We start from the raw sequence: 22,010 nt of genomic DNA, 5'->3' as shown, positions 1-22,010 counted from the left end.
CAGATGGGGATTTTTTTGGGGAGGGGGGGACCAGGTAGGGAAAATGAGGTAGGATGGATCAGTGCGGGCGAGCAAGTTTGGGGAGGCCTCGTCGGCTTTAAGCCTCAGTCTTTGGAATAATGAGGACTAGAATCCTTTCCTGTCCTGTCCTTTCCTTCCTTCCTTCTGTCCTCTTTCTTTCTTCTCTCTCTTTCTTTCTCCTTCTCTTCCCTCTCTTCTTCCTTCCTTTCCTTCCCTTCTTCCTTCCCTCCCTTCTTCTTTCTCCATTATTTCCCCACTTCCTTCCTTCTTTCTCCTTCCCTTCCCTCTCTTCTTCCTTCTTTCCTTCCTTCCTTCCTCCCTCCCTTTCCACTCTTCTTCCTTTCTCCCTTCCCTCTCTCCTTCCCTCTCTTCTTCCTCTCTCTCTTCCTTCCCGCTTCTTCCTTCCTTCCTCCCTCCCTTCTCTCTTCTTCCTTCGTTCCCTCCTTCTCTCCTTCCTCCCTTCCCTCTCTTCTTCCTTCTTTCCTTCCTTCCTTCCTTTCTCCCCCCCTTTCCACTCCTTCCTTTCTCCCTTCCCTCTCTCCTTCCCTCTCTTCTTCCTCTCTCTCTTCCTTCCATCCTTTCTCCCTTCTCTCTTCTTCCTTTCTTCCTTCCCTCTTTTTCCTTCCTTCCCTTCTTGTACCTTCTTTCCCTCCCTTTTACTTCCCTTCCTTCCTTTCCTTTCCTCGGTCTCTCCCTCCCTCCTTCCCATCTTCTTTACTCACTCCATCCTCCCCACCACTACCACACCTGTCTTTACACCCTGGAGACCTCCCAGCTATTCCCCCCACCTCTTCTTCCCCCCTCCTTCCGCCCTTCCCGTCCTTCCTCCCCCTTCCCTCTCTCTTCCTCCCTCTCCCTGCATTTTATCCTATTTCCTTCTTGGACCTTTTTTTCTGAACCATTAGCAAATTGATCCTTGCCGAGAGAGCCCCCGAAATAAAGCGAGGGTGGAGGGCGAGGGGGAGGCCTCCCCCCCTCCGATCTTGAGTAAAATGTTTAATCTCACAGCTTGATCGGGGCGTAATTACACGGAGAAGGAATTGGGGGGGGGGAGAGAGAGAGAAAAAAAAATCGAATTGCGGCGGCTGATTTCAGCAATAGCGCTCCGCTGCAAATGGAGGCGGGGAGGGGGCCTCGTTTGCTTCCCAGCTTCGGGTTTTTAAACCAGATTTGAAATTTTTCTGGGGGGGGGGGGGTCCATAAAGAAGAAAAATCAATGGGAGGGTTTGGAATTTTTTTGGGGAGGGGTGCCGAAGGGAGATTGGCTCCTTTTGTGTTTTGGGGTTCAAATAAAGCCCGTGGGGGGGGGTTTCCCTTCTTCGGTTTTTGTGGGCCTGGGTTGTGTGATCCCTGATTGACAGCTTCTTCGACGACGCAGGCAGTCCTCGACATATGACCGTTTGTTCAGGGACCGCTCGGAGGGATGCCGGCACCGGAAAAGGGCCCATTGCTTTTCACACTTAGGACTGTTGCAATCCCCAGGGTTGTTAGCCTGAGCAAAATTCAAAACGGGAATAAAAGAATAAAAGAGGGAGAAAAAATAAAGAAGGAAGGAAAGGAAAGAAAGAAAGAAAGAAAGAGGGAGAGGAAGAAGTAAAGAAAGAAAAAAGAAAAAATGCAAAGAAGGAAGGAAGCAGGGAATAAAAGAAAGAAAGAGGGAGAAAAAATAAAGAAGGAAGGAAAAAAAAGAGAAAGAAGGGAGAGAAGGAAGGACGGAAAGAGAGAAGGAAGGGAGGGAGGGAGGAAAAATAAAAAAGAATGCAAAGAAGGAAGGAAGTAGGGAATAAAAGAGAAAGAGGGAGAAAAAAGAAAGAAGGAACGAAAGAAAGGAAAGAAAGGGAGAAAAAGAGGAAGAGGGAGAGAGAGAAGAAAGAAAGAAAAAGAGAAAGGGGAAGGAAGGAAAGAGAAAGAAAGAAAAGAAAGAGAGAAAAGGAAGGAAGGAAAGAATGAATGAAAGAAAGAGAAGGAAGGGAAAGAGGGAGGGATGGAGGGAAGGGATGGAGGGAAGGGAGGGAGGAAAGGAGGGAGGGAGAAGAAAAAAGAAAGAAAAATAAAGAAACAAAGAAAAAAGAAAGAATGCAAACGAAGGAAGCAGGGAATAAAAGAAAGAAAGAGGAAGACAAAGAAAGAGAGAGAGAAAGAGGGATAGAAGGAAGGAAAGAAAGAAAGAAAGAAAGAAAGAAAGAAAGAAAGAAAGAAAAGAAAAGAAGGGAGGAAGGGAGTCTCGCCATGTCTTGTGTGATCTCCTTTGGACAAGCAATACAGAAACCGGATTCACTCAGCAACCGTGCGACTCTCTTTAACAACGGCGGCTATTCCCTTAAACGATTGCGGCGAGAAAGGTCGTAAAACAGGGACAAAGCTCTCTGAAGAGATGTGTCTCCCTTAGCAACTGAATATTTTGGGGGTGGGGGGTCCGGGGTGGTCGTAAGTCGAGGATGGCATTCGAAAAACACACAGTCAGGCGTGAGGTGGGCAGCCTGACCTACCTCGCAGGGCTGTGGGGAAGAGAAATAAAAGAGCTACGCAACGGGGTCAAATTTTGTCGCTGCTTTGAAAACAGTTTTTTTGGGGGGGAGATGCCATTTCCAGGCGGTCCTCGAAGTACGACCACCATTGGGAGCAGAATTTCTGTTCTTAAGCGAGTTGACGGTGAATCGGGCCTTGTTTTTTTTTTTCTTGCTGCGGTTGTTAAGCGAATCGTTGCTGTTGTTAAATGAAGCCATCCTTATGGACCTTAAAAGGTGGGAGGCAGGACTCTTGGGCCCCTTACGTCACCCACCCACCCCGTTATAATTCACTTTACGACAAATCCCTATTGCCGAAGGTTGAGGACTGGATAAATCTAGGTAGGCAGCAGAGGCCTAAAAGATGGCTTGGTCGAGGGCTCCCTCTGGTGGACAAAAGCCACAACTGCAAAAGAATTTACTCGTATAGTTTATGCAATCAATTGCATTTTTGGAGGTGTTGCACCATGCAGGGATGAGTCCCAGCTTGCAAGCCTAAATGGAATCAATTACCTTGACTTACGACACAACTCGGAACTGGGTCTGTTGCTAAGCAAATCCGGCTCCCTTTCGCCGGATCCGCAAGCTGACCACATGGCCCTAAGCCCTTGCAACCGTTGTAAACTCACCTGGCCCACTTGTCCAGGTCGGATTTGTCCTAATTTTGATCAAACGAAGGTGGGGATGCTGCGGTGATCATAAGTCTGAGGATATGTCCCTTGCTTTAGCACCATCAAGACTTCAAATGGTCATTAAATGAATGGGACATACGCTGAGGACTACCCATAGTCCGAACTCGGCCTACAGAATGACCCTTATCTGGAGATAGACCATCATTCTATGATCTAACAAACCACGATTATACATGTTTGGTGTTGCCCTGTGGTCTTGGGGCAAAACACTGTAAATTTGAATGTTCGATTTTGCCCACTGCCGATGCTTAATGATCATGGAAAATGTCTTCGGACAATGCTGGCTTCTTCGGCCGTCTAGAGCCGGACACGCCTGGACAAGTGGGCCCGGGGCTCCAAACTGAGCCAACTTCCTTCCTGGCTTAGCTTTTGGCCATCAATAGACCTGCGGCGGCACAGTGGTTAAAAGTGCAGTACCGCAGGCTACATCTTCCGGCTGCCTGCAATTTGGCAGTTCAATTCTCACCGACTCAAGTTGACTCAGCCTTCCATCCTTCCGAGGTGGGTGTAAAATGAGGACCCAAGGTTGTTGTGGGGGGCAATAGGCTGACTCTATAAACCGCTTAGGGGAGACTGTAAAAGCACTGTGAAGCAGTATATAAGTCTAAAATGCTATTGATAAATGCTATTCCTCCCTCCCCTTTTCATCTTTCCTTTCCTCTCCTTTCCTTCCCCTCCCCTCCCCCTTTCTTTTTTCTTTTCTTTCCTCTTTTTCCTTCCTTCCCCTTTCCTTCCTTCCTTCTCTCCCTCTCCTTTCCTCTCTTCCCCTCCCTCCTTCCTTTCCTCTCCTCTTTCTTTTCCTCTCCTTTCCTTTCCTTCCCTTCCTTTTTTCTTTCCTTTCCTTCCCTTCCTATTTTTCCTTCCCTTCCATTCCCCTTCCCTCCCCCCCTTCTTTCCCTCTCTCCCTTTCCTTCCCTCCCTCCTTCCCTTCCTTTTCTTCCTTTTTTCTTTCCTTTCCTTCCCTTCCTCTTTTCCCTTCCCTCCCCTTCCCCTCCCTTCTCGCCTTCCCTTTCATTCCTTCCTTCCGTCCTTTCCTTGCCTTTCATTCCTTCTGTCCCTCCCTTCCCTTCCCCTCCCTTCCCTTTCCTGTTTCCTCTCCTTTCATTTTCCTTCCTTCCTAGTGGTTAGAATACAATCTTGCAGGCTGACTCTGCCCCCAAGTCTAAGTCCCATTGCTAAATGCTTATTGGTTACTTATAAGTTTTTGGATTTGCAATCACAAAGGAAAAACACATCCCACAATAAAAAAGGTTAAGTTAGGGCAAAGGAAGGGAAGGCGCCCGGACTTACACATGGAGTAATATTCCTGGCCAGCGTGGAACTCATAACCCAGGGAGAAGGCACTTCCTTCCTAGTGGTTAGAATACAATCTTGCAGGCTGACTCTGCTCCCAAGTCTAAGTCCCATTGCTAAATGCTTATCGGTTACTTATAAGTTTTTGGATTTGCAATCCCAAAGGAAAAAACACATCCCACGATTTTAAAAAAAAGGTTAAGTGAGGGCAAAGGAGAGAAAGGTGCCCGGACTTACAGATATAGTAATATTCCTTGCCAGCGTGGAATTCATAACCCAGGGAGAAGGCACTGTAACGCTGAAACTTCTCCGAGAACTTGATGGGGCTGTGCGGGGCGCGGGGCCGGTTGCATTCCCACCGTTTGGAGCCTTGGCCGATGTCGCACATCTGGTAGCCCTGCTCGGTCACCATGTAGAGGATGTACTGTTCCATGCGCCCCTCGGGCACCGAGGTGTTGTAATGGGGGCAGTAGATGTCCAGGTAGTCATTGACGTTCACCTTGACCGTGTAACCCTCTCGCCGTAAGCTGGAGGAGGAGGAAGAGGAAGTGGAGGTTAATCAGGAGGAGTTAAGATGGAGGAAGGAGCTTCCCACGAGGAGTTTCCCAACACAGGTATCTGCCCATGTACAGAAGGGTTCTCTCACTGCCCCCTACCTCCGGAAAGAGAGATTGTAAGGGGGGGGGATCAAAGAAATAAGGGAGGGGAGGAAGAAGAGGAGGAGAAAGGAAGGAGTAAAGAAAGGGAAGAGAGGAAGGGGAATGGAAGTGTTGATAAAGAGGAAGAATGGATAAAGAGAAGGAAGGAAAGAAAGGGGAGGAGATGGATGGATGAAAAGTGGGTGAAAAGGAAGAAGAGGAAGAGAGGAGAAGATGATGAGTGGAAGGAAGGAAGGAAGGAAGGAGAGAGGGAGGGAGCAAAGAAAGTAAAAGAGAAAGAAGGCAGCCAGGAAGAAAGTAGAGGGGAAGGGAAAGAGAGAAAGGGAGGGAGGGAAGGAAGGAAGAAGGGAAGGAAGGAAAAGAAAGAAAGAAAGAAAAGGAAGAGTTGATAAAGAGAGGTGTGGTGGATGAAAAGGAAAGAGATGAGGAAGGAAGGAAGGAAGGAAGGAAAGTGGATAAAGAGAAGGATTGAGTGAAGAGAAGGAAGGAAAGAAAGAAGTGACGGAGAAAGAAGGAAAGGAGGGAGGGAAGGAAGAAAGAAAGGAAGGAATTTATATAATTTCCTCATTTATCCTTTCTGCCTTGACCAGGCTGACCTCCATCCAACCTCCTTGGCCAAACCTGGCCTGTTTGTTTGGGGGCAGGAAAGAAAAAAGCCCCCCCACTACTTTCTAATCTATTTATCCAAAGACAGGCTTGGCTCCTTCGCTCCAAAACGTCCTTGCTTTCAACATCAGGGCTTCTCAGACCGCCGGGGGTCCCTCCAACCCCCCCTGGTGATGGACAGCTCTTCAAATTGGACCGGACAGCCGTCTGCAGTCGTCTTGCTCCGAGTAGCCACAAGGTTGGCAAAGCCAACCCTTCACCCGTGTGATTGGCATCCCCAGATTTGCTCTTAAAATAAAATAACCTTTGATTACTCTAAGGAAATTTAAATTTTTAATCCAGCTCCACTTGAACGGTGTGTGTGTGTGTTTAAGCCCACCGTGAAAAGGCGCCAAGGTCTCCGACAAGCCAACTTGGTAAACTGTGATTCAACCGTGTTCTCTTTCCTTCCTTCCTTTTTTTCCTTCCTTCCTTCCTTCCTTCCCTCCCTCCCTCCCTTCGTTGACAGCTTGGAACATTTTGTATTATTTTTCTCTGTAATTTTTGGCAGGCGACCCCCCGTTGCTGTTTCCACGTGCTTCTCCCTTCTGTTTACCGCGCTGAACATGTTTTTTTGATGGGATTTTTAAAAAAGACCAAATATACACTTGCTCAAAAAAATAAAGGGAACACTTAAAAAAAAACAACAGAATATAACTCCAAGTACATCCAACTTCTGTCCACTTAGGAAGCAACACTGATTGACAGTCGATTTCAACTGCTGTTGTGCAAATGAAATATTCAATGGGGATATTTCATTCATTCAGATCTAGGATGTGTTATTTGAGTCTTCCCTTTATTTATTTTTTTTGAGCAATAGGTACATATTATATACCGTATATACATACAGCAAAAACATGTGATACATGTATGTATGTATGTATGTAACATATTTTTGCTGATAATGGAAAGGATTATATATATATATATATATTCGTTCTATTGCAAACTCTTCTGCAATAAAAGTCATTATTTCGGTACCTTCCAAGGTTAAGGAAGGGAAAAAAGAAAGAGAAGACGAAGGAACACAACATACAACCGCACCGTTGTGTAAGGCAAGTCCTTGACTTAATGACGGTTTATTTAGTGATGGTTCAAAGCTACGACGGCGCTGAAGAAAGCAACTTTGGGTGGTTTTTTACCCTAATGATGCCCTTTTGCGACTCCCTGACCAGCAGATGGGGAATTCTGGGAGCTGCCCTGAGTCTTCAGAGAAAGGCGGCATATGTATAATAATAATATTATTATTATTATTATTATTATTATTATTAATAATAATAACAACAATAACAACAACAATAATAATTCCAGATCCCATCATGCTTGGCCCCAGATGGGACTTCCCAGGGCAGTCCAGGAGAGACATGACTGGTTATTTGATTCTGCAGGAATATTTCTTTTCCTTAATTTCTGCTGCTTTAAAGGATGTGGACTCAGAGCATGCTGACTGAGGGATTCTGGGAGTTGGAGTCCACTCATCTTAAGGGATGCTGGCTGGGGGATTCTGGGAGTTGGAGTCCACTCATCTTAAGGGATGCTGGCTGGGGGATTCTGGGAGTTGGAGTCCACTCATCTTAAGGGATGCTGGCTGGGGGATTCTGGGAGTTGGAGTCCACCCATCTTAAGGGATGCTGGCTGGGGGATTCTGGGAGTTGGAGTCCACCCATCTTAAGGGATGCTAGCTGGGGGATTCTGGGAGTTGGAGTCCACCCATCTTAAGGGATGCTGGCTGGGGGATTCTGGGAGTTGGAGTCCACTCATCTTAAGGGATGCTGGCTGGGGGATTCTGGGAGTTGGAGTCCACCCATCTTAAGGGATGCTGGCTGGGGGATTCTGGGAGTTGGAGTCCACCCCTCTTAAAGGATGCTGGTATTTCTGATCTTCCACTGCTTATTCGCAGCCTCTGACCAAGCGGCTTCAGATTGAGAATCCAGATTTTTCTCCCAGGTTAGCAAAGGTGCAGCTTCTGTGCCGGGGGTCCCCCTGGGGTTGCCTCGGAAAGGACCCGGGGGATTTTGTGCCCTGGAGAACGCCGGCCTCTTTCCCCTGCAGGGCCCGCGGAAAGAGCTGCAGCCTCAAAGACGCTCTCCATGTCAAGAGGTACTAATTGCAATCTTTGCAAAACAATTAAGGCAAGTGAGCTCCAGAGAAAAAACAGGCAGGTTTGTGTGTTTGTGTTTGTTTGTGTGTGAGAGAGAGAGAAAGGGGAGAAGGTCAAAGAGAGGAGAGAGAAGAGTGAAAGAGAGAGAGAGAAGAGAGAGAAAAGAGAGAAAGGGACGGAGAGGAAAGAAAGGAGATAAGAGAAAGAGGGAGGAGAAGAGAGAGGGAAAAAGAGAAAAGAGAGAAAGATGATAGAAGAGAGGAGAGAAAGAAGAGAGAAAGAGAGAGAGAGAGAGAAGAGAGGAGAGCGAAAGGGAGAAAGAGAGAACAGCGAAAGGGATGGAAAAGAAAGAAAAGAGAGAAGAGAAAAAGAGAGAAGAGAGAAAAGAAAGAGAAGACAGAGAAGAGAGAGAGGGAGAGGGTGAGAGAAGAAAGAGAGGAGAGAAAGGAGAGGGAAGAGAGAGAAGTGAGAGAGAGGGAGGGAAAGGGAGATCGAAGAAAGAAAAGAGAGAGGAGAAAAGGAGAGGAGACCAGAGAGAAGAGAGAGAGGAGAGAGAAAAGACAGAAAAGAGAAGAGAGAGGAGAGAAATAGAGAGAAAAGAGAGAGAGAGGGAGGGAGGGAGAAGAAAGAAGAGAGGAGAGAGAGAAGAGAGAGACACGAGAGAAAAGAGAGAGGAGAGAGAAAGAGAGAGAGAGAAAGAATTAAGGGCAGACATGATTTCTAGGAAGACCGGAAGAAGAGCCGTTTAGAGAAGTGTGAGAAAAAGTGGCGGCTGGGGTGGGCGGATTCCAGCATTTCAAGGCAATTTTGTGGGAAACCCCCCCCCTCCATGGTCCGTGGACGATGGGCCTTGCAATTCCAGAGGATGCTAAGGCTGCAAGATATTTTTTGCACGCTGGCTAGCGAGGGTCTCGAAATCCAAGCCCCTCTTTCCCACCGCCGCTAATCCTGTTACCCAATTCCGGCAATTGTGTGTTTGTGTTTGTGAGTGTGTTTGAGGGTCTCCCTAGGGAGCTTCCATTATGCTGCTCCGGTGTCACAAGCCGGCTCTGATCTGCTTTGGGGGGGAGACCCCTGCCGGCTTTAATCGGGGAGAGGGGGACAATATGCTTTGATAATTGTGACAGCCAGAGATGTGGCCCGCTGACCCGCTGAGCCCAAGGCTCGCCAATTAATTGGCTCCGCCACGGAAAGACAGCGCGACACCAAACGACAGGAATCGGAGCGACGTCTTCCATGGTGCAGGGAGGTTGAAATTTTTTTTTACAAAAAATGCTCTTTTCCCCCCCTCTCTGTCTCTCTCTCTGCCTTCCCTTTCTCCAAAAATCATATTTTGGCTTCCGAAACCACCTTGCAAAAATTGCAGAACTTAAACCGCCTCTTCCATCCCCCCCCCCCCCGATTTGGTGTGCAGCCCCCCAACCCAAAATGCACCAACCGGAGGCGACTACAACCTGTAACTCGAGAGCAAAAAAAAAAAATCGCCAAACCGGTGCTCCGCCAAATCGCCACCTTATGACCCGGGCTCTTCAAATTCCGCCGCCGTTATTGCGCGATTCTAACATAGAAGCATAGAAGATTGACGGCAGTAAAAGACCTCCTGGTTCATCTAGTCTGACCTTATACTACTTCCTGTGTTTTCTCTTAGGAGGGATCTATGTTTATCCCAGGCATGTTTAAGTTCAGTTCCTGTGGATTGACCAACCACATCTGTTGGAAGTTTGTTCCAAGCATCTACAACTCTTTCAGTCAAATAATATTTTTCTCACGTTGCTTCTGATCTTTCCCCCAAGTAACCTCAGATTGTGCCCCCTTGTCCTTGTGTTCACTTTCCTATTAAAAACACTTCCCTCCTGAACCTTATTTAACCCTTTGACATATTTAAATGTTTCGATCATGTCCCCCCTTTTCCTTCTGTCCTCCAGACTAGACAGATGGAGTCCATGAAGTCTTTCCTGATAGGTTTGATGCTGAAGACCTTCCACCATTTTTTTAGCCCGCCTTTGGCCCCTTTCAATTTGATCCATATGTTCTTGTGGGTGAGGTCTCCAGAACTGAACACGGAATTCCAAATGTGGTCTCACCAGCACTCTATACAGCGGCATAATAATTTTAATTGTTAATAGTATGTTTTAAATTATTGCACTGCTTTTAGGTGGATAGCTAGCTAGCTAGCTAGCTAGCTAAGGAATGGATGGATGGATGGATAGATAGATAATGGATAGATAGATAGATAGATAGATAATGGATAGATAGATAGAGAGAGAGGGAGAGAGAGAGAGATAATGGATAGATAGAAAGATAGATAGATAGATAGATAATGGATAGATAGATAGAACGATAGATAGAGAGAGAGATAATGGATGGATAGATAGATAGATAAGTTAGATAGATAGATAGATAGATAGATAGATAATGGATAGATAAGATAGATAGATAGATAGATAGATAGATAGATAGATAGATAGATAGATAGCAATGGATGGATAGATAATGGATGGATGGATGGATGGATGGATAGATCCAGAGGAAGGGTTCCGAGAGAGGCCCTCTGTGCATGCTCAGAAGCCATGGGGTTTTTTTTTGAGCCTCTTGTTTTCCACCTTGTCTTTCTTGGCAAGGCACCTTCAATCCCAGGAAAAAAAACCCAAGCTCTGACCATCTGCTTGCCTCTCTTCGGAAAGAAATTATTGGAAAAGAATCCAGCGTGGAGGCGTTGTTACTTTTTTTCCTGGAAAAAACCCCCCCCAAACTCTCAAAAAATTGGGGGGGGGGGTGAATCGCCCTGCTTTACAGCATTGCCTGCAGCCATTCCCGTGGCCCCTTCCCTCCCAATATTCTAGGACCTGCCAACATCTTCCCACCAGCCTTAAGATTCACGCCTGGGAATGTTCCTGTGGATTTAGGGCTTGGACAAGCATGGACGGGCCCTCTTGGCTTCGTGAGCGGCCTGCGGGAAAAAATAAATACCCCAAGCGGGAGTGAGTCAGATCCTGCCCGCCTTGGTACCGTTCGAGCCGTGATTGGGCAGCTTGGCACAGGGCTGCCGCGTGGGGCAGCGTGGTTTTTGCCAACCGAGCTTCACGGCTCGGCCCGGCAGCGTCGAAATAAATATGATATTTTTGGAGTATAAGACGCACCGTTTTCCATCCCTAAAAGAGGCTGAAAATTCGGGTGTGTCTTATACTCTGAATGTAGCTTTTTCCCCCCTAACCAGGTGCTAACGATCTACCCAGCTCTTATCGTGCAGGGTTTTTCATTGTTACTCTTTAAGAAGAATGTTTTCCAAGCCCTAAGTCTTTGCAGGTTTTTTTTCCCGTTACTCTAACTTGCTCCGAGTAAGTTTCTTTCCAGCCCTAACCAAGGGCTAATGATGTTCCCAGCTCTTATCTTGCAGGTTTTTTCATTGTTGCTCTTTAAGAAGAATGTTTTCCAAGCCCTAAGACTTTGTAGGGTTTTTTTTTTTTCGTTACTCTATCTTGCTCCGAGTAAGTTTCTTTCCAGCCCTAACCAGGGGCTAATGATGTTCCCAGCTCTTACCGGCTTGCAAGCTCTTTCATTGTTATTCTCTGCTAAGAATGTTTTCCAAATTCTAAGTTTTTGCAGTTTTATGCATTGCTATAACTTGCTCTAAATGTTTCTTTCCAGCCCTAACCATGTGCTAACAATGTTCCCAGCTCTTATCGGTTTGTGTTGGAACTGATCAGACACTGGCCAGATGAATTCCTGGTAAGCAGATTCTTTTCCCTATTTTCCTCCCCCCCAAAACTAAGGCGCGGCTTATATTCCGGTGCGTTTTATACTCCGAAAAATGCAATAATCGTATAGGATAACAGAAGTGGCGGATTAGCCAGCGACGCGACAAGAGGGCAGACCAGAGGAATCTAGAAAGACTTGCAGCCAGAAAGACAGACGGTCCTGGACTTACGACAGTTCGTTTAGTGACCATTCGGAGAAGCGGCGCGGTGGGCCTAGAGGTGGAGCCTCTCACCTCACCATCGGCAGGCGGGGCGGGTTCGATCCTAGGTAGAGGCAGATATTTCTCTCTTCCTGGGTACAATGAGAATATTATCTGCCGAAGAAAACTCCGTAGTGGCAACAGGGAAAGGCAGACGGCCAGGAAACATTCTGGTAGCTCCATTCCGTGGCCCGGATTCCACCCTGCAAGGGATTATGGGGTTGGTCCTTAAGAGGCCTCGCACCGCCTGTGGGGTGCAGGGACAATGTAGATAGACTGCCCCTGCTCGAGGAGGCTCCATTCCTCCCCTTAAGAGCCTGCAAGTCGCACCTCCTTGTGGGGTGCCAGGAAAGTGCAGGTAGACTGCCTCTCCCCTCCCTCGCCTTGCAAAACGCCGGCTTGCAACCTCACCTGTGGAATTTCGGCCCGCTCGGCAGCAGGAAAGACCGTTTCGAACACGCTTTTGCAATGTGCCGGTAGTGCAAGCGTTTGTTGCTTGTTGCAAAGGTGTTGCAGAGAACACCCCAATCGGTTCCCTCTGGGGAGGGGGGACCGATGGGGCTCGGCACACGGGGGCCCTCCCCGGGGGCTTATTAAACCACAGCAGGCTGGTAAACAGGCCCGTTAATCAAGCCCAGGGCTAGAGAGAGAGGAGCTTCTCCCGAGGGGGGAGAGCCGAGTGCGAAGGATCTGACACCCAGCCAGAAGTGAGAAAAACACAAAACTTAATCCCGCTCAGCAGGTTTTCCCCACTCTTCGTCTGCAAGGATGGGATAAAAGGCCTTTAGGAAAGGAAGTGAAAGGGGGGGAAAAACACTCTGTATGTGCCCAGAGGCAGCAAGGCCGGTCCACTGGCAGAGGAGGAAGAAGAGGAAGATGGAGAGGCAAACGGGGAAGATGGGAGGGAGGGGGAGAGAGAGAGAGAGAAGGAAGGGAAAGAAAAGAGAGAGGAGAGGAAAGAGGAAAGGAAAGGTAGGAAAGGAAAGGGATAGAAGGAAAGGAGAGGAGAGGAGGACAGGAGAGAGGAAAGGAAAAGAGGAGAGAAGAAGAGAGGAAAGAGGAAAGGAAAAGAAAAGAAAGAATGAAAGGAGAGGAGAGAAAAGAGGAAAGGAAAGAAGGAGAGGAGAGGAAAGAAGAAAGGAAAGGAGAGGAAGAGAAAGAAGGAGAGAAGAGGAAAGAGGAAAGGAGAGAAGGAGAGGAGAGGAATGGAGGAGAGGAAAAGAAAGGAAAGAATGAAAGGAGAGGAAAGAGGAAAGGAAAAGAAAGGAAAGGAGAGAAGAGGAGAGGAAAGGAAAAGAAAGGAAAGAAGGAGAGAAGAGGAATGGAGGAGAGGAAAAGAAAGGAAAGAATGAAAGGAGAGGAGAGGAAAGAGGAAAGGAAAAGAAAGGAAAGAAGGAGAAAAGAGGAATGGAGGAGAGGAAAAGAAAGGAAAGGAGAGGAAAGGTTAGAAAAGAAGGAAAGGAGAGGAAAAGAAAGGAAAGGAAGGAAGGAGAGGAAAAGAAGGAAAGGAGAGGAGAGAAGGAGAGGAAAGGAAAATATAGGAAAGAGGGAAAGGAAGGAAAGGAAACACTCTGTACATGCCCAGAGAGGTAGACACAGACATTTCAATCCCCTGGCAGACAAGGAGAATGAGAGAGAGGCCTTCACAATCTGTCAAAGGTGGGATTTCAAATTGGGAAGAAAAGAAATTGAAAGGGGGACAGAGAGAGCGGGTAAGTGAAGGGAAAAAAAACACTCTGCGCAGGTTCAGAGGAACTTTGACCCTCTGGGAGGGCGAGGCCTAGAGAAATCCCCAAGCTCCAACTGTCCTATTCTCCAAGCAAATAGTCACCTTACAGCGAGAATGGGCAGTATGTGAAATTGAATAAATAAAAATAAAATTAAAAACAGAAAAACGTGGCGGTCGCAATGCCTTAAAAGTTTTACAAACAGCCCTGCGAGGCAGGCACAGTGGAACAGCACCTGGGCAAAAAAAAAACCCTCACTCCCACCTCGCCTGATCTGAAGCCGCCTTCGGGGGTTTTGCAAATTGCGGGAGCATTAAAAAAAAGTAATTAGATGGAGAGAGAGAGAGATGGAAAAAAAATAGGAGAAAGAAGATCGATCCGGCACGGATTACAGCCATTTGTATGGAGATAAATGCCTCCGTGCCTGTTTAAAGATTTCTCTAAGTGGGAAGAGTTCTCTCTCTCTCCCCGCCAAGGCAGGCCCTGTTTATTCAGAATATTAAACAAAAAAACCCAGGGAAGAATCTTAAAACCAATTTGCACAAGGCGGCTCTCGTGGACACATTTTATGCTGATTTGCATTTCCAGGAAAAAAACCTACTTTTATATATCTATCTGTATCCCCCTTGCTCTCTCTCTCTCTCTCCATCCATCTCTCTATAAACACACATGTGTGTATGTCTGTATGCAAGTGTGCGTATATATATATACGTATCTGTACATGTATATGCATGTATGTTTACATATGTATACACAGATATACAGTACATATACACACATATATGAATAAACATATATGTGTGCAAAAATACACAGATATATACATATGTGGATAGATAGATAGATAGATAGATAGATGATGGATAGATAGATAAATAAATAGATAATGGATAGGTAGATAGATAGATAGATAGATAGATAATGGATAGGTAGATAGGTAGGTAGGTAGGTAGGTAGGTAGATAGATAGATAGATAGAGGATGGATAGATAGATAAATAGATAATGGATGGATAGATTGACAGATTGATAGATAGATAGATAGATAGATAGATAGATAGATAGATAGATGGATAGACAGACAGATGATAGATAGATGATAGATGATAGATGATTGATAGATAGATAGATAGATAGATAGATAGATAGATAGATAGATAGGGCATGGATGGATGGATAGATAATGGATGGATGGAAAGATAGCTAATGGATGGATGGATAGACGGATGGACGAACAGGCTGAGACAGACAGACATGATAGCTATAGATAGAGGAATGAGACAGAGATAAAATAGATATAGATATAAAGAAAGATGATATAGACAGATGGTAGATTGAGATAAAGATGGAGATGAGATGATAGATATATCTATTGATTGAGTGATGAGAGGGAGAGATATGATAGATTGAGAAAGATAGATGATAGATGATACAAGATATATGATATATAGTTGGTTGGTTGGTTGGTTACTCAGTTAGTTGTTAGCTGCAAAGTCATGTTCAAACCAACACACACCTACTGATACTTATAGTATATATGTACATATAAATATGTGTGTGTGTGTTTATATATGTGTATCTACGTATTTTTGTGTGTTCTCTCTCACACATACACACACACACACACATATATACAGATAGTCCTCGAACCGACGACACAACCGAGTCAAAATTTCTGTCGCCAAGCGAGTCATCGACAACGAATCGCGAATCCCTGCGATGGCTCCAACAGCGAAGGCCGCTGTTAAGCAAACTTGGCTCTCCCCCCTGTGTGACTCCGTGGTCAGACTAGCAGACCTCTGAGTGCCCCGTCCCAAATTCCCATTCCTTATCCTGTCCGTTCGTCCCAATTCCCCTGATTCGTCTCTTCAATCGGATGCAAGCCGGCGGGGGATTCAGAAGAATTTGGTGGAACCGTTTTGTTCTTCCAACCATCATAAAGGGGAGTGGGTCACCGTCCAACATTCACCCCCCCTTTCTCTCTCTCTCTCTCTCTGAGCCTCGAGAGCTTTGCCGTATAACGTGCCGCGTGCTGGCTGGTTGTACGAAAGGACACCATAACTCACTCCCGCCGGAGATGCTGCTTGGCTGCCGCAGCGGCGCTGGGGGAAGGGAGCGAGGGAGAACTCCGGCGATGGGGAGAAGGGAAGGATTCGGGGTCTGACCGTTCTACCTCGCAGGGGTGCTGTGTCACTTGGTCGACTCGGTGGGGGCAAACGGCTCGTTGTTGAAGCTTTTCGGCCAAGGATCCCGGGGGGAAAGGAGGGCCGTTTAAAATCGAGGATGTATGTCTAGTGATTGAGGGATTTTCAGTTTGGCAAAACGCCTGTTTTCCAGGGGATGTCGAAAGCAGAAATACCCCTTGGTACCATTCTCCATTGCAAAATTGTACACTGTTTATGATTGCTGTTAGCCGCCCCGAGTTTTCGGAGAGGGGCGACATATAAATCCAATAAATAAATAAATAAAATAGCCAATCAGGATTGTTGTATTATTTTTTTAATGCAGATTTCAATGTGTTACTATAATTACTAGAAAATTAAGAGTCTGTTATAATCAGTCTATCTATCTATCTCTCTCTCTCTCTCTCTCTCTCTCTATCTATCTATCTATCTATCTATCTATCTACCGACCTACCTTCCTAGGTATCTCTCTCTCTTCTCTCTCTCTCTCTTTCTCTCTCTCTCTCTCTCTCTCTCTCTATATATATATATATATATATATATATATATATATATATATATATATATATATATATGTAGATTGTTCTGAGTTCGGGTTTTGCCCTGTGTAATATTTTGCATGTCTATGCGACGTTTCGGCGAAATCACATTCACCATCATCAGGCTGAAGTTCCAATCTTTGTGTTGTTGTAAAATGGAATATATATATATCTTCCATATCTATATCTATATATATATATATCTTCCATATCTATCTTTCTATCTATCTATCTATCTATCTATCTATCTATCTATCTATCTATCTATCTATCATCTACCTACCTACCTACATATCTATCTCTTTAGCTTCTCTCTCTATAGATATATCTTCTATATCTATCAGTTTCCTCCTGTACTATTATTTATTAAATTTATTTTGGGGGGGGAGTATAAATTTTTTTATTGTTCTCCACTTATTGTTCTCCACTTTAAGATAAAACATACGTAAATAACAAAACACAACACACAACACCAATATCCAACCAAATACATATGCCAAATTTTCATATCATTAATGTGCAACCTGTGTCCAGTTCTGGAGACCTCACCTACAAAAAGATATTGACAAAATTGAACGGGTCCAAAGACGGGCTACAAAAATGGTGGAAGGTCTTAAGCATAAAACGTATCAGGAAAGACTTCATGAACTCAATCTGTGTAGTCTGGAGGACAGAAGGGAAAGGGGGGACATGATCGAAACATTTAAATATGTTAAAGGGTTAAATAAGGTTCAGGAGGGAAGTGTTTTTAATAGGAAAGTGAACACAAGAACAAGGGGACACAATCTGAGGTTAGTTGGGGGAAAGATTCTAGATAGATAGGTAGGTAGATAGATAGATAGATAGATAGATAGATAGATAGACAGACAGACAGACAGACAGACAGACAGACATAGAAGATATATACAGTATATATATACTGTATATATATACAGTATATATAGAGAGAAGATAGAGATAGATAAATAAATAGATAGACAGACAGACAGACAGACAGATAGATATAGAAGATATATATATATATATATATATATAAATAAGATATAGATAAATAAATAGACAGACATAAATAAATAGATAAACTTAATGAACTCAATCTGTATAGTCTGGAGGACAGAAGGGAAAGGGGGGACATGATCAAAACATTTAAATATGTTAAAAGGTTAAAGGTTCAGGAGGGAAGTGTTTTTAATGGGAAAGTGAACCCAACAACAAGGGGCCACAATCTGAGGTCAGTCGAGGGAAAGATCAGAAGCAACCTGAGAAAATATTATTCGACTGAAAGAGTCGTAGATGCTTGGAACAAACTCCCAGCAGGCGTGGTTGGTCAATCCACAATCACTGAATTCAAACATGCCTGGGATAAACCTAGATCCATCCTAAGATGAAACACAAGTAAGCGCAGACTAGATGGACCAGGGGGTCTTTTTCTGCCGTCAATCTTCTATGTTTCTATGTTTAACACCAATATTCAACCAGATACATATGCCAAATTTTCACAACATTAACGTGCTTTAAGGAGTTTCTTTAATTTCTATCTTCCCCCTCCCGTTATTTATTAAATTTATGCCGCCCCTCTCACACACACAAACACACAAACACACTCGGCAGGGCTGGACGAGCAAGAGTTAAGCCCCGAGGCGGAACGGAGTGGCATGGCTTCTTCTGCACGACTGGGTTTTTAGAACAGCTTTTACGGCAAGGGGCGAGGATAACCCTCCATCACGCTGCTGTCTGGGAGAGGAGGCTGGCAGGGCTGCTGCAGGGGAGAGCTGGGCCAAGCACGGCACCCGGGGGGCTCCGAGACCACCCTCCGCGGGAGGCTTTGGCCAGAAGGAAGGACCCAGGGAGGAGGAAGGCACCGGAGGCAGCCCCTGCCAGCGAGAGACGGGCGCAGGGTGGGTACCGCAGCGGGCAGCTTGTCGCTGGCGGAGGGAAAGCACAGCAGGATGGGTTGCAAAGGCCTCGAAAGGATGAACCTGTGTTTATGAGAGAGAGAGAGACGAGAGAGAGAGAGAGAGAGAGAGACATCAAGAAAGATAAGAGAGAAATGATAGAGAGATGATAGTGGGTATGAGAGAAAATATAGACAGGTGATAGATAAAAGAGAGAGAGGGTGACAGAGAATTGGTGGGTGAATGAATGGATGACAAGAAATGATGCGACACAGAGAGACGATATATATATAGAGAGAGATTACATAGGTGATAGATGGATGGATGGATAGAAAGATAGATAGAGATGAGAGATTAGGTAGATAAATTAGAGATTAGAGAGATAGATAGAGAGATGAGGTAGGTAGGTAAGTAGGGTACATGGATGATAGAGATTAGATAGACAGACAGATGATAGATAGATAGATAGATAGATAGATAGATAGATAGACAGAGATGATAAATAGATACAAAGATAGATAGACAGACAGACGATTGATAGATATTAGATTAGAAATATATAGAGAGAAAGCTAGATGAGAGATTAGATAGATAGATATTAGATTATATCGAAAGAGAGAGAGAGAAAGATAGATTAGAGAGAGATTAGATAGATAGATAGATAGATAGATAAATATTAGATTATATAGAAAGAGAAAGAGAAAGATAGATGAGAGAAAGAGATTAGATGGATAGATGGAGAGAGAGAGAGAGCGAGCGAGAGAGAGAGAGAGAGAGAGAGAGAGAGAGAGCGCTTCTTGGCTATTGATAGAAGGCAGGAAAGCAAGCCAGAGCATCCTGTCTGGGAGCAAAGCATGATGGGAATATCCCTTCCTGCTCAGAGATGCTTGGGTAAAGATCCTATGGGCCGGTGTGTCCATTGGAAGAAAAACAGGCCTGCTTTTTCAACCCCAGACTAGTTAAGAGAAGAAAACAACTCTGAATTTCAGGATGAGTTGACAGGCTGCTTTGCAGGATGGGCTCCCCCCTTCCTTTTGGGGGGGGGGGTTCCACCCCTCCCCCCTTTTCCAGATGGGAGGAGGGGCTCATTCCTCGCTCTCACTGAAGGGCGGGGCAAGATCAAGGACTGACTACAAGGCCCAGGCAGGATTATAATTATGAGTCAATAATGGAGACTTGGTTCTAGCAGTCCAAAGAGACTGGTATATAGTCGTCTAGTGCACTGTTTTTCAACCAGTGTGCCGTGGCACACTAGTGTGCCGCGAGACATGGTCAGGTGTGCCGCGAAGAAGGAAGCTCAGGTTTTGCTGAGAGTGAGAGTGAGAGAGAGAAAGCAAGAGAGAGAGAAAGAGAAAGAAAGCAAGAGAGAGAGAGAGTGTGTGAGATAGAGAAAGCAAGAGAGAAAGAAAAGCGAAAGAGAGAGAAAGCAAGAGTGAGAGAGAAAGAAAGAGAGAGAGAGACAGAGAAAAGGAGAGGGAGAGAGAGAGAGAGAGAAATGAGCAAAAAGGGAAGGAAAAAAAGAGAAATGAGAAAATGATTGAGACAGAGAATGAGAGGAAAGAGAGAGAAACAAAAGAGAGAGAGAAGTGACTCTTGATTTAAAGCATATGATAAAAAGCACCCAAAGAATAAGAGAGAGAAAAAACCCAGCCCTCACCTGTTTTTGGAAATGGTTCAAGAGTGTATACACACACACACACACACATACACACACAAGGGTGGGGAGGAGACAGGGATGGAAAAAGAGAGGAGAATGTCTTGGGATGTCATTTTGTGTCATTTGGGTTGGTGGTGTGCCCCAGGATTTTGTAAATGTAAAAAATGTGCCGTAGCTCAAAAAAGGTTGGGAAACACTGGTCTAGTGTATATGCTCTCTTCACACCTACGATGGTGTGTGCTGTATTAAAATAAAGACACACAGCCAGAGATGCCGTGTGTCACACACTTGGCTTCGGAGTTGCTTTGCCCACGGGGCTGGGTGAGTGGGCGCTGGCTTGGCCTCTTCCTGCCCAAAACGGGGTGCGTGGCTCCACGCCCCGCTTCCCACGATCTGGGCTAACAAGTCCTGCTTTGTCTCCGCAAACATGAAAAGGCCCCGAGTGTAAATTGCACAAGGGACATTGTACAATGTTGCAATCTGGCGCTCCAGATGTGCCAGAGTTAAGACAGAGAAGCAAAGGGGGGAAAAAAACTTCGCACATGCTCCAGGGCAAAGCAGCTTCAGGCTTTGCAAGATGGAAGAACTGAAGGTTTTGTGTAGGGCCGCGATGGTGAACCTGTGGTGCGCGGGCCACAGGTGGCAAGTGGAGCCACATTGGGTGGCATGTGGGCCTCTGTCTTATGTCAGCTCCAGGGGGCATGCTAGCCAACTTTTTTTTCGGCCTGGGGAAGGCCATTTTGCCCTCTGGAGGCTTCCAGGGAGCTTCCTGAAACCCCCGAAAAAATGGCCCAACGGGCAAACCGGAAATTTGGAAAAACGGACTTCCTGTTTGCCCATTGTGCTATTTTCCGCACTCCAGAGGCTTTCAGGAAAGCTTTCTAAAACTCCGGAGTGCGAAAAATGGTCCAATGGGCAAACAGGAAGTTCATGAAAAAGGACTTCCTGTTTGCCCACTGTGCTATTTTCCACACTCTGGGGCTTCAGGAAGCTTCCTGAAACCCCGGAGTGCAAAAAACGGCCCAACAGGCAAACAGGAAGTTCATGAAAAAGGACTTCCTGTTTGCCCACTGTGCTATTTTCCACACTCTGGGGCTTCAGGAAGCTTCCTGAAACCCCGGAGTGCAAAAAACGGCCCAACAGGCAAACAGGAAGTTCATGAAAAAGGACTTCCTGTTTGTCCACTGTGCTATTTTCCACACTCTGGGGCTTCAGGAAGCTTCCTGAAACCCCGGAGTGCAAAAAACGGCCCAACAGGCAAACAGGAAGTTCATGAAAAAGGACTTCCTGTTTGTCCACTGTGCTATTTTCCACACTCTGGGGCTTCAGGAAGCTTCCTGAAACCCCGGAGTGCAAAAAACGGCCCAACAGGCAAACAGGAAGTTCATGAAAAAGGACTTCCTGTTTGTCCACTGTGCTATTTTCCACACTCTGGGGCTTCAGGAAGCTTCCTGAAACCCCGGAGTGCAAAAAAACGGCCCAACAGGCAAACAGGAAGTTCATGAAAAAGGACTTCCTGTTTGCCCACTGTGCTATTTTCCACACTCTGGGGCTTCAGGAAGCTTCCTGAAACCCCGGAGTGCAAAAAACGGCCCAACAGGCAAACAGGAAGTTCATGAAAAAGGACTTCCTGTTTGTCCACTGTGCTATTTTCCACACTCTGGGGCTTCAGGAAGCTTCCTGAAACCCCGGAGTGCAAAAAACGGCCCAACAGGCAAACAGGAAGTTCATGAAAAAGGACTTCCTGTTTGTCCACTGTGCTATTTTCCACACTCTGGGGCTTCAGGAAGCTTCCTGAAACCCCGGAGTGCAAAAAACGGCCCAACAGGCAAACAGGAAGTTCATGAAAAAGGACTTCCTGTTTGTCCACTGTGCTATTTTCCACACTCTGGGGCTTCAGGAAGCTTCCTGAAACCCCGGAGTGCAAAAAACGGCCCAACAGGCAAACAGGAAGTTCATGAAAAAGGACTTCCTGTTTGCCTACTGTGCTATTTTCCACACTCTGGGGCTTCAGGAACCTTCCTGAAACCCCGGAGTGCAAAAAACGGCCCAACAGGCAAACAGGAAGTTCATGAAAATGGACTTCCTGTTTGCCCACTGTGCTGTGGTTGTTAAGTGGAGAACTTCCTGTCCAG

General features: G+C 45.8%; 1 protein-coding gene across 2 annotated transcripts in view; it reads right to left on the bottom strand.

The window, feature by feature from the left end:
* The window catches only part of EFNA3 (ephrin A3), a 43,171-nt gene that overhangs the window by 3,756 nt on the left and 17,405 nt on the right, over window positions 1–22,010 (bottom strand). For both annotated transcript variants that reach the window (XM_070766200.1, XM_070766199.1), the window contains exon 2: window positions 4,751–5,040. In XM_070766200.1, coding sequence (XP_070622301.1) covers window positions 4,751–5,040 — 290 coding nt within the window. The remainder of the gene's footprint in view (window positions 1–4,750; window positions 5,041–22,010) is intronic.

Source organism: Erythrolamprus reginae, chromosome 13 (assembly GCF_031021105.1).
Source record: "Erythrolamprus reginae isolate rEryReg1 chromosome 13, rEryReg1.hap1, whole genome shotgun sequence".
NCBI lineage: Eukaryota > Metazoa > Chordata > Lepidosauria > Squamata > Dipsadidae > Erythrolamprus > Erythrolamprus reginae.
The sequence above is the reverse complement of the archived record's forward strand: the minus strand, read 5'-3'. Positions and strand labels throughout refer to the sequence as shown.